The 12,376-nt window shown below is 52.5% G+C and overlaps 1 protein-coding gene across 1 annotated transcript in view; it reads left to right on the top strand.

Moving 5' to 3' along the window:
• LOC147099511 (proline-rich protein 12-like) overlaps positions 1–12,376 on the top strand; it is an 81,607-nt gene that overhangs the window by 42,020 nt on the left and 27,211 nt on the right. Inside the window, exons 3-5 of the mRNA XM_085969714.1 lie at positions 2,021–2,182; positions 4,652–8,226; positions 11,236–11,755. Of these exons, the coding sequence (XP_085825840.1) occupies positions 2,021–2,182; positions 4,652–8,226; positions 11,236–11,755 (4,257 nt within the window). The remainder of the gene's footprint in view (positions 1–2,020; positions 2,183–4,651; positions 8,227–11,235; positions 11,756–12,376) is intronic.

The raw sequence follows: 12,376 nt of genomic DNA on the forward strand, positions 1-12,376 counted from the left end.
TAAGAGAGGGACCTTGGAGTGCATGCCCACAGAAGGTAGCAGGGCAGGTAGATAAGGTGGTTAAGAAGGCATACAGGATACAGGAATCTTTTTTTTATCCAGCACCGACGGGACCGGCGTGGTGCCGGTTGATCAAAAAGTCCGGATTACAGAGAGGTATACTTACCAAGGTACGAGAGCCCCGGTTACACGGCCACAGGTGCAGGAGCCCCGGTTACACGGCCCTTGTGCAGGAGTCCCGGTTACACGGCCACAGATCCAGGAGTCCTTGTTGCACGGCCACAGGTTCAGGAACCCCGGTTACACAGCCACTAATATATAGTAAAACTTACCTGAACCTACTCCTGAATTTTGCCGGTTAAAAGAGAGTTTCCTGTACTTGCCTTTATTAGCCGAGGCATAGAATATAAGAACAGGGAGGTTATGCTTGAACTGTATAAAATACTAGTTAGGCCGCAGCTAGAATACTGCGTGCAGTTCTGGTTACCACATTACAGGAAGGATGTGATTGCACTAGAGAGGGTGCAGAGGAGATTTACGAGGATGTTGCCTGGGCTGGGGAATTTTAGCTATGAGGAAAGATTTGATAGGCTGGGGTTGTTTTCTTTGGAACAGAGGAGGCTGAGGGGAGACCAAATTGAGGGATCTAAAATTATGAGGGGCCTGGATAGAGTGGATAGGAAGGAGCTATTTCCCTTAGCAGAGAGGTCAATAACCAGGGGGCATAGATTTAAAGTAATTGGTCGGAGGATTAGAGGGGAGTTGAGGAGAATTTTTTTCACCCAGAGGGCGGTGGGGGTCTGGAACTCACTGCCTGAAAGGGTGGTAGAGGCAGAAACCCTCATCACATTTAAAAAGTGCTTGGATATGCACTTGAAGTGCCGTAACCTACAGGGCTACGGACCAAGAGCTGGAAAGTGGGATTAGGCTGGGTAGCACCTTGTCGGCCGGCACGGACAAGATGGGCCGAATGGCCTCCTTCTGTGCTGTAAATTTCTATGATTCTATGATTTCAGTGCTGCCACTAATATTTTCCCCGACGTCCGTTTGAACCGTGAGGGACATCCAACAGCAGTGCAATGATAGATTTTGTCCTCCGTGATTGGGTTTGTCTAGCGGGCACATTTTGAGCATGTGGGACCCTTTCCTACGATGAAATATTGGCGGTTACAGGTCCGTCACCGGCACCGGGAGCAACTGGAGATGGTATTCCACAAGACGTGCAGTGCCTGCTATATTTTGCTTAAAACGTGCTAACTTTTAAAAATTTCGCCCCCTTGCCCTCCGTGTACCAGGAAATTAAATAAGCCTGGTGCCCCGGGTGAGGCGGGGTACGGAAGGAAAATGGGGCATCTTGGTGTCAGCCGTGGCTCAATTGGCAGCCCCCTTGCCTCTGAGTCAGAAGGTTGTGGGTTCAAGTCCCACTCCAGAAACTTGAGTACATAAAGCTAGGCTGACACTCCAGTGCAGTGCTGAGGGAGTGCCGCACTGTCGGAGGTGCCGTCTTTCGGATGAGAGGTCAAACTGAGGTCCCGTCTGCCCCCTCAGGTGGATGTAAAAGATCTCGTGGCACTATTTCGAAGAAGAGCAGGGGAGTTCTCCCCAGTGTCCTGGGCCAATATTTATCCCTCTTTAAAAAAAAAAAAAAATTAAAAAAATTAAAATATTATCTTGTCATTATCACATTGCTGTTTGTGGGAGCTTGCTGTGCGCAAATCGGCTGCAGCATTTTCTATATTACAACAGCGACTACACTTCAAAAATACTTCATTGGCTGTAAAGCGCTTTGGGACGTCGTGAAGGCACTACTGTATATAACTGCAAGCCTTTCTATGTTGAAAAGTAAGTTGGCTGCCGAGTTTACAACACTGACTACACTTCAAAAAGTACTTCATTGGCTGTAAAGCGCTTTGGGTTTGAGCCTGCAGAAGGCGCTATATAAATGCAAATTATTTCTTAAGACTTGAAATGAAATGCAGTTTTAGCTTCTAAACTTTGTTTTCCCTGCGTTCTCTCTTAGGCCTGTCGGGGCTGTTTGAGACAGGGCTCCACCACGCCGGCAGCACCACCCCAGACGCATCTGTCATGAACCTCATCTCCGCTCTGGAATCGCGGGCTCCGCAGCCTGGGCCCTCTGCCTCCTCTCTCCTCTCTCAGTTCCGAACTCCGTCCTGGCAGACAGGTTGGTGGCCTGATGTAGGACGCGCGTTGGGCCTACAAGCTTAGGACGTAGTAACACTCCAGCAGTGGATTTCCAGCTCTGTCTCGCTCCTCCTGTTATTACTGGGCTAGCCTCCAGGAGGCACAAGCTGGTATTGCCCCCCACCCCCTCTGATTCATCAGCAGATGGTTCAGTTGGTGAGGGCACAAATTGGGATCGGACTGAACCAGAAAAGCCAGGGAAATCCGACTTCAAACCCCTTGGTCTGTGCTAGAAAGGCGTCAGTAGGAATGGCAAACTAGCCCCTAGATTGGCAGGGTAGATGATGGGAGGTTGTTTCCCCTGGCTGGAGTGTCTAGAACCAGGGGGCACAGTCCCAGGATAAGAGGTCGGCCATTTACGACTGAGATGAGGAGGAATTTCTTCACTGAGGGTGGTGAATCTTTGGAATTCTCTACCCCAGAGGGCTGTGAATGCTGAGTCTTTGAGTATATTCAAGGCTGAGATCGATAGATTTTTGGACTCTAGGGGAATCAAGGGATATGGAGATTGGGCGGGAAAGCGGAGTTGAGGTCGATGATCAGCCACGATCTTATTGGATGGCGGAGCAGGCTCGAGGGGCCGCATGGCCGACTCCTGCTCTTATTTCTTATGTTCTTTGGCTCGGGAGAGACAGGGAGAGGGTGGGCGGCGAAGGGACAGCTAAAATGACCACTCTCTAGACCCCCTCCCTTCGTGCTTGTCCATGGATGTGGGTGAAATAGGATGGGGCCTATCTGTAGATTCATAGAAGAGAGCCGTGGAAACCTACAGCACAGGAGGAGGCCATTCGGCCCGTCGTGCCTGTGCCGGCTCATTGAAGGAGCAGTCGTGCTCAGTCCCACACCCCCGCCTTTTGTCCGTAACCCTGTAGGTTCCTCATCCTCCAGAGCCCGTCCAACTCCCTTTTTATAATGGAATCAGCTTCCACCACCTTTTCAGGCAGAGCTCCAGATCCCGACAACTCTGAGTGGAAAAAGCTTCTCCCCATCTCCCCTCGAGATCTTTTTCCAATGATTTTGAATCTATAACCTCTGGTTATTGACCCACTCGCCCGAGGGAATACTTTTTCCTCGATCTTCCCTATCCAAACCCCTCATCGTCTTGACAACCTCTATTAGGTCACCTCTGAACCTTCTCTGTTCCAAGGAGAACAGTCCAAACTTTTCCAACCTCTCCTCGTAACTGAAGTCCCTCATCCCTGGTAACATCCTGGTAAACCTGCTCTGCAGCCTTTCCTAAGGCCTTTACATCTTTCCTGAAGTGTGGGGCCCCAGAATTGTCCACAATGCTCCAACCGAGGCCTAACTCAGTGATTTATAAAGCTCTAGCACAATCTCTCTGCTTTTATATTCTATCCCACTATTTATAAAACCCAAGCTTTTTTTGACCATTTTAGCCGTTACCTCCACGGAGCCTGCTGACACTCGGGCCTAGGTTTACTGATCGTGATGCTGACCCATTAAATTGGATGGGTTTCCATTGGCATTAACGATGGGAAAGCCCAGTCCTCTGGGCCAAGTCTCGGGTGAAAAAAGGGACGGAGCTGGTGGCTGCACTCCGGCAAGAGTCAAAACCTTCAGGGGAGGAAGAGAAACCTTACCTGAGGGAGGATGTTCTTGCCATAGAGGGAGTGCAGCGAAGATTCACCAGGCTGATACCTGGGATGGCAGGAATGACGTATGAGGAGAGATTGTGTCGATTGGGCTTATACTCACTGGAGTTTAGAAGAATGAAAGGGGATCTCATTGAAACTTATAAAATTCCAACAGGACTAGACAGACTAGATGCAGGAAGGATGTTCCTGATGGTCGGGGAGTCTAGAACCAGGGGTCACAGTCTAAGGATAAGGGGTAGGCCATTTAGGACAGAGATGAGGAGGAATTTCTTCACCCAGAGAGTGGTGAACCTGTGGAATTCTCTACCACAGAGGGCGGCGGAGGCCAGTTCACTAAATATATTCAAAAAAGAGTTGGATATATTTCTTAAGGCTAAAGGGATCAAGGGATATGGGGAGAAGGCAGGGACAGGGTACTGAATTTGGATGATCAGCCATGATCTCATTGAATGGCGGAGCAGGCTCGATTGATACTTTCAAAAGGGAATTGGGTAAATACTTGAACAGAAAAAAATTTCAGGGCTACGGGGAAAGAACAGGGGGGAAAGTGGGACTAATTGGACCAATAGGGAATTCAGGAGAAACTTCTTTACCCAGAGAGTGCTGAGAATGTGGAACTCGCTACCACAGGGAGTGGTTGAGGCGAATAGTATGGATGCTTTTAAGGGAAAGCTAGATAAGTAGATGAGGGAGAAAGGAATAGAAGGATATGCTGATGGGGTTAGATTAAGCAGGGGCGGGAGGAGGCTCGTGTGTAGCATCAATGCCAGCATGGGCCTGTTTCTGTGCTGTACATTCTATGTAAAATAATCTCTCTCCTCTTGCCTTCATAGCCATGCACACCCCGGGACCGGCTGAGTTGTTCATCTCCGGAGCCATCCCTGGCTCGGGGACTTTCCCATCTTCATCTGCCCTCTCGGCCTATCAACACCCGGCCTCCTTCAGCGGGCGGAGTTTCCCCGTGACCTCATCGCTGACCCTTCAAGACGCCACCTTCAGCCCGAGCTCCAACGGGCTGCTCTCGCCCCACGACCCCCTCCTCCACATCAAGTCCTCGCAGTCCAGCGTCCCCTCCTCGTTGACCTTCGACCGCCTCGGCAGCGCTGTCCTGGGCACCGGGCTGCCCTCCCAGAGCTCCGCCTATCGCACGGCGCAGGAGTCGGCCTCCCGGCACCTGCAGTCGCAGTTCAACCTGCTCTCCGCCCCGCTGGGGCCTTCGGAGCAGGCCTCGCAGCTGTACAACACCTCGGTCTTTTCCAGCTCCCCGGCCTCCGGGATCGAGCGAGCCATCCCGCGTCAAGACAGCGTGATCAAGCACTACCAGCGCCCCTCCAGCGCGCAGGCCCAGCTGCCCGCCTCCCACCATTCGCTGCAGCACTACTTGAGTTGCGGAGGGAGCCACAGTTTCCAGCAGATGCCGCGACACTCGACCCTGTCCTGCAGCCCGCTGGGCGAGCAGTCCCCGGTGAGCAGCGAGGGCAGCCAGAAGAGTTCCCAAGCGCGCAGCGAACACTCACAAAGCTACAGGCCCATAATTCAGTCGCCGGGCTATTCGTCGTCCTCCTCGTCCTCGAAATCAAAGAGCTACTCGGCTTCCCGCCAGGCTCAAAGGTCCACCGCCACCCCGAAGTGCCAAAGCATCTCCTCCACCGGCCAGTCGCTCAACTACTCCTCTTCGACTCCTAAACCCAGCTCGGTGATTTCCAGCCAGCCCCAGGCCTACTCCCCGGGGCAGTCCCAGAGCCTGCTGACCATGAGCCAGCCTCAGAACTACAACGTGACGCAGGCCCAGAACATGGCGGCCGTCACCCAGTCGCAAGGGTTCACTTCCAGCCAGTCCCAGGACCTGACCAGCGTGAGCAAGGCCCAGAGCTACTCCGGCAGCCAGTCGCAGGGCCTGCAGACGTGCGTCAGTCAGGCGCAGAACTACTCGCCGGACCAGCTGCAAGGCCTCTCGTCTGTCGGCTCCATCCAGAGCTACAGCGTCCAGTCGGAGCCCCATTCGTCGGTCACCCAGGGCCAGAGTTACGTCCCTGCCCACTCGCAAGGTATGCCCACCGCCAGTCCATCTCTGAGCTATGCCACCGGACATTCCCCTGCCATGTCGACGCACGGGCAGTCAATTGTCTATTCCTCAGCCAGCCACGTTCAAAGCCTGTCGGAGTCGAGCCCGTCTCAAATAATCCGACCTCTCCAATCCCCGACGGGCAGTCGGTCCCAGAGTGTCGCCTCCCCGGGCCAGTCTCAGAAGTATCTGTCCTCTGTTTTATCCCCTTCTTTTATACAGTCGTCTCACTCGCAGAGCTTCCAATCTTCCCAGCCGCCTTTGGAGCGGACTCCATCTTACGGCAAGACCAAGTCGGACTCCGATCTGCTTTCGTCGGAGAGGACGGAGGACGAGGACTTCCTCATTCAGCACCTGCTGGACTCCCAGAGCCCACCGCGGGTCTCGACGCAGAGCCTTGTGGAGTGTGAGGACCGGGCGTCCAAGAGCATGGTTTACGAAATGTCCAAGTCCGAAGAGAGATACCATCTGCAGAGCGTCATCCGGACCAACTCCAGCCTGGACAATCAGGTCCTGGAGATGTCACTGCAAGGCTTGAAGGAGAAAAAGAAAGGCGAGAGGCAGAAAGAGTATGGCCACAGCCGCCCGTCCTCTGAAGCCTTGGTGACTTCTGTGGTCCATTACAGCCACCAACCCAACAGCATCGACAGCCTAGCCCAGGACATCAAGAAATCTGTCGACCACCTTCAGACATCGCACATGGACACGTCCAGCAAAGAGCTAAGCCAAGGCCACTCTTTCCTGCAGAAAACCCCGGAGCAAAGCTCCCGAGCTCATCACATGGTGTCCGAGGCACCGCAGATGGAGACCCACAACATCCTCCAGAACCAGCAGAGCTCGCAAATGATGCTGGACACCTCGCCAGAGATGCAGCTGCCCATGGCGCACCAGTCGTCCACCCAGCAGTCCCAGCTGCTGCAGTCGGTGCTGACCCACACCCAGAACCAGATGCAGGCGCAGCAGAGGAAGGTGCAGACTCCGATGGACGTCCACATGATGGAGTCCCAGCGCCTGCACTCCGAGGCCCAGTCGCCCCAGCTGCAGATGCTGGAGGTCCACCTGCAGAACCAGCAGATGCAGGCCCACGTGCGTTCGCAGTCGATGGAGGTCCACCCTCACCCTTCCTCGCTGGACTCCCACCTGCTGGACTCCCACCAGATCCAGACCGAGCCCCAGTCGCCTCAGCTGCAGGGGCAGCTGCAGTCCGAGCGGATGCCTTCCGAGGGGATGGAGGGCCTCCCGCAACCCGAGAGCATGCAGTCCCAAGAGATGCAGGAATTCCTGGAGCCCGACCTGCACCTGGAGAGTCACCTTTCCCAGACCGGCCAAGTGCAGTCTCAGCAGCACCTGCTTCCCGAATCGAACGAGTCGTTGCAGCTGGACGGCGCCGAACCTTCTCAGCAGGTTTCTCAGCAGCAGATGGAGGCAAAGGACCAGTTCAGCTCGGCGAGCCCCCAGAGCTCGAAGCAGAGGTTCGTCCCCCTCACCTCGATCTGTTTCCCGGACTCCCTGCTGCAAGACGAAGAGCGGAACTTCTTCCCGGGAATGGAAGACATGTTTTGCTCCGCGTCCTGCAGCAACGAAGAGTACAACAAGCAGTCGTGCGGCGACGAAAGCGGCCAGGCCATGGACAGGAACGACGGCATGAAGTCGAGCTTCGAAATGATGCACGCCAACCAGAGCTTCTCGGGGTACTGCACCGCCGAATCCGGCAACAGCCAGCAGAATGTCCACCTTGACCTCGACTCGGTCTCCATGAAGCCCGAGCTGGAGCCCACCGTTCAGACCGAACACTTGGGCATGGCTCCGCAAAGCCACGGCCCCAGGAGCGCAGACATCAAGTCGCCCTTGACGACGGCAAGCTTCTGCTCCATGAAGACCAAGAAGTTTCTGAAGACCTCCTCCCTGCACCTTTTGAAGAAGAAGGACTCTCCCCCTCAGCCCCCCAAGAAGACTTACGCTCAGGAGTACGAGTTCGAGGACGAGGAGAAAGAGGACGTGCCCGCCGACATCCGGCTGAACAACCGCCGGCTCCCGGACTTGCTCCCGGATCTGATTTCCAGCTGCAGGACCAGGACCAACATCAGCCCGGTCTCCGACATCGACTTCTGCTCCGGCAACAACCTGAATGGGGGGAAGAAGAAAACGAAGAGGGCCTCAAAGCCGAAAGAGAAAGGACCTCCGCGACCAAGAGGCCGGCCAAGAATCCGGCCCCTGGAGCCACCTCAAGGCGTGGCTCAAGATGGCCCCAAAAAGAGAGGACGCGGCAGGGGACGGGGGAAGAAGCTCACGGAGGATGAAAACGAGGGCTTTAAAATGGAAAAACAAGTTAAACAGAGCAAGGTAAAGATTTTTATTCACTTATTTCACTCTCTAAAGCATGTATGAACCAGAAGTTGGGACAGATCATATTAAACTTTTCTGACTTGGGATGGAGTGCAGCTTTGTAGAAGAACCAGAGACGACATGAGGAAACATTTTTTTACACAGCGAGGTGTTGTGGGAACGGCGGTGGAAGCAGATTCAATAGTAACTTTCAAAAGGGAATTGGATAGATACTTGAAAAGGAAAAACTTGCAGGGCTACAGGGGAAGAGCAGGGGGGAGTGGGACTAATTGGAGAGCTCTTTCAAAGAGCCAGCACAAGCACGATGGGCCCAATGGCCTCCTTCTGTGCTGCCTCCTTCTATGATTCTAAGAAGCTTTCCCCCGACCACATCAAGGTGGCCCTCAACAACAATAACTTGGCATTTCTATAGCACCTTTAATGCAGTAAAATGTCCCAGGAGCGATTATCAAAGATAATTTGACATCCAGCTACATGAGGAGATCTTAGGACAGGTGGAAGTAGGTTTTAAGGAGCGTCTTAAAGGAGAAGGAGGTTCAGGGAGGGAATTCCGGAGCTTAGGCCCCAAGGCAGCTGAAGGCACGGCCGCCAGTGGTGGAGCGATGGAAATCGGGGATCACAGAAATCACAGAAACCCCACAGTGCAGATAGAGGCCATTTCGGCCCATCGAGCCTGCACCGACACATATCCCACCCGATCCCTGTAACCCCTACCCCTACACCAACACATATCCCACCCTATCCCCGTAACACTAAGGGTCAATTTATCATAGCCAATCAACCTAACCCGCACATCTTTGGACTGTGGGAGGAAACCGGAGTACCCGGAGGAAACCCACGCAAACACGGGGAGAATGTGCAAACTCCACACAGACAGTCACCCGAGGCCAGATTTGAACCCGGGTCCCTGGCGCTGTGAGGCAACAGTGCTAACCACTATGCCACCGTGCTGCTGTGTCACGGGTTCTTCTAGACAGCAAGCTACTTGCCTTCAAGGATGTTGCAGTCAAGTGCAACCTGTCCTCATCTGACTTCTGCACACTTTCCATCAGGGACTTGCTGGAGCAGAATCAGGAATGAGAACCCGAGCTGGCATCTTCTTCCCCAAACCCCCAACTTCCACAACCTTTTGGGGGAGTGTTCAATATTTCCACTACCCTATGTGTGTGGGGGAAAAAGTGCTTCCTGAGTTCCCTCCTGAATGCCCTAGTTCTAATTTTATGATGATGCCCCCTTATCCTGGGCCCTGGCCTCCCCCGCCCACCCAGAGGAAATAGTTTCTCCATATCTATCCTATAGAATTATTTTAGCATTTCAAACGCCTCGATCAGATCACCCCTTGACCTTCTAAACTCGAGGAAATACAGACCAGGTTTATGCAACCTGTCCTCCTAATTGAACCCTTTAAGTGCTGGCATCATTCTGGTGAATCTGCGCCACACCCACTCCAAGGCCAGTCTAGCCTTCCTGAGGTGCGGTGCCCAGAATTGAACGCAGTGCTCCAGATGTGGTCTGACCAAGGATCTAAACAACTGAAGCATCGCTTCCTCACTTTAAAATTCCAGCTCCTTTTGAGATAAAGGCCAACGGTCCATTAGCCTTTTTGATTCCTTTTTGTACCTGTGCACGAGTCTTTAGTGATTTGTGTACACAGACTCCCAAATCCCAGTGCCTAGTCTCTCACCATTTGGAAGAATGACCCCTTCTTCCAATGGAATAAGATAGTGCTGATTGTTATAAATCTCATCATTATAAAGAAACTACTCATGAAATAGCACTGGACGGCCAGCTGGTGACGCTGTCCAAGGAGTAGAAATACTTGGGCGTGGGCCCAGCTTGCCCAGGGACATTTTGTAAGACAGGAACTAGTGAAGTACAACTAGACCTCCATGTTCTGAAACAAGTTGATTAAAGCCTTGCTTTATACTCAAACCAAGTGCGGAGTGAGTTTTATTACGTCATTGATGTCATGAGTTTGCTTTTAGCCACACCCCTTTTCAGTTTATCTCATGACCTCTTCAGTGGAGTGGTTCACACACACACAGAGAGGGGAGTGATTTTTTTTTTTTTTGGCAATAAAAAAAACCCCATAAGATGCCAAAGAAGAAGTCATTAGGACAGGTGACCGAACGCTTGGTCAAAGAGGTCGGTTTTAAGCTGCATCTTTAAGGAGGAGGGCGAGGCAGAGAGGTTTGGGGGAGGGAATTCCAGAGCTTAGAGCCTAGACGGCTGAAGGCATGGCCACCTAACCCCGAGAGGTGCCGGGGGAAGGCCCTGAGGATCATTAAAGACGCGAGCCACCCCAGCCACAACCTCTTCGCCCTGCTCCCGTCCGGTAAGAGATAACGAAGCATACGGTCTCGTACCAGCAGGTTTCGAAACAGCTTCTACCCCCAGGCCATAAGACTCATGAACGTATAATTTATTACTGATGTTTTATTTATTATTACTGTATTTCTATTAGTATTTTATCATTGTTATGCCATATTTATTCCAATGTTGGGAGGACTCGTAAAAATCAACATTTCATTGTGCAGTACACACGTCTGCTGCATATATGACAAATAAAAAATTGAATTGAATTGAATTGGGGTGAAGAGCTGGAGGATGCACAAGAGGGCAAGGACGAACGCAAAATTCTCAAAGGGTTGTAGGGATGCAGGAGGTTACAGAAGTAGGGACCACCTGCATTCCAGATACACCATTCTTCATGCTCTTCCTCCTCTGCCTCCAAATGAACACTCATTCCACTGCCTCCTAGTCTTAACTCATTCTTTCGCAGAATCTTAAAACTGTGGAATTTCTTACTTCCCTCAGTCTTTCTTCAGTCGTCAAGCTTGGCACCAGCCAATCACTAGTGTTAATTTTCCTGATCTTCCGTCTTGTTGTTTTCAGTCTTGGTGCTTGTCACTATCATCGTGCCTCTTCACCCGTGTCTTCAGTTTAAAAATGACAAAATGCAATAACGACATGGTTATGTGTGTGTTTCCCCCCCCCCCCTTAAAGGGCAAGGTTCAAGGGTCAAAAGCAAGCGACCTTTTACCCATCGAGGCTCCAGAGTCTCTCCCCGCAGAAAGCGTATTGGAGAATAGTCAAACCCAGGAGAAGATCAAGAAGAAAATAAAAGAGGTCGAGGAGAAACAGCCGGAGATGAAGTCCGGGTTCATGGCGTCGTTCCTGGACTTCCTGAAGTCGGGCAAGAGGCAGCAGCTGCCGGCCACCACCTCCAGCCCGCAGAAAGGGCGGCCGTCGTCGGTCATCAACCAGCCCTCGCAGGCCCCGTTTGGCCTGACGCAGTCAATGCTGTCGGGGCCGCTGGACGCCTCGGAGAGCGACAGCCTTATGAGCTGCACCAGCCCCTGCAAGAGGTTCGATGACGACCTGAAGAAGAACCTGGAGACCCTGCCGTCGTTTTCGTCCGACGAAGAAGACTCGGTCAGCAAGAATCAGGACCTGCAGAAGAGCATCACCTCCGCCATCTCGGCGCTCTATGACCCAATGGACCGCAAAGAAAACGACAGCACAGGTAACGTTTCTTTTGGACATTAAGATCATAAGAAATAAGAGCAGGAGTCGGCCATTTGGCCCCTCGAGCCTGCTCCGCCATTCAATGAGATCGTGGCTGATCATCGACCTCAACTCCACTTTCCTGCCCGATCTCCATATCCCTCGATTCCCCTAGAGTCCAAAAATCTATCGATCTCTGCCTTGAATATACTCGACGTCTGAGCATCCACAGCAAGGGATATGGGCGGGAAAGCGGAGTTGAGAAAGAAAAAAGACAGACTTGCATTTCTACAGCGCCTTGCACGATCACCGGACGTCCCAAAGCGCTTCACAGCCAATGAAGTACTTTTTGAAGTGTAGTCACTGTTGTAATGTAGGAAACGCGGCAGCCAATTTGCGCACAGCAAGCTCCCACAAACAGCAATGTGATAATGACCAGATAATCTGTTTTTAGTGATGTTGGTTGAGGGATAAATATTGGGCCCAGGACACCGGGGAGAACTCCCCCTGCTCTTCTTCGAAATAGTGGCCATGGGATCTTTTACGTCCACCCGAGAGAGCAGACGGGGGCCTCGGTTTTAACGTCTCATCTGAAAGACTGCACCTCCGACAGTGCAGCACTCCCTCAGCACTGTACTGG

This window comes from Somniosus microcephalus, chromosome 28 (assembly GCF_052327205.1).
Source record: "Somniosus microcephalus isolate GS21.2 chromosome 28, FLI_Smic_1.0, whole genome shotgun sequence".
In the NCBI taxonomy this organism is placed as follows: domain Eukaryota; kingdom Metazoa; phylum Chordata; class Chondrichthyes; order Squaliformes; family Somniosidae; genus Somniosus; species Somniosus microcephalus.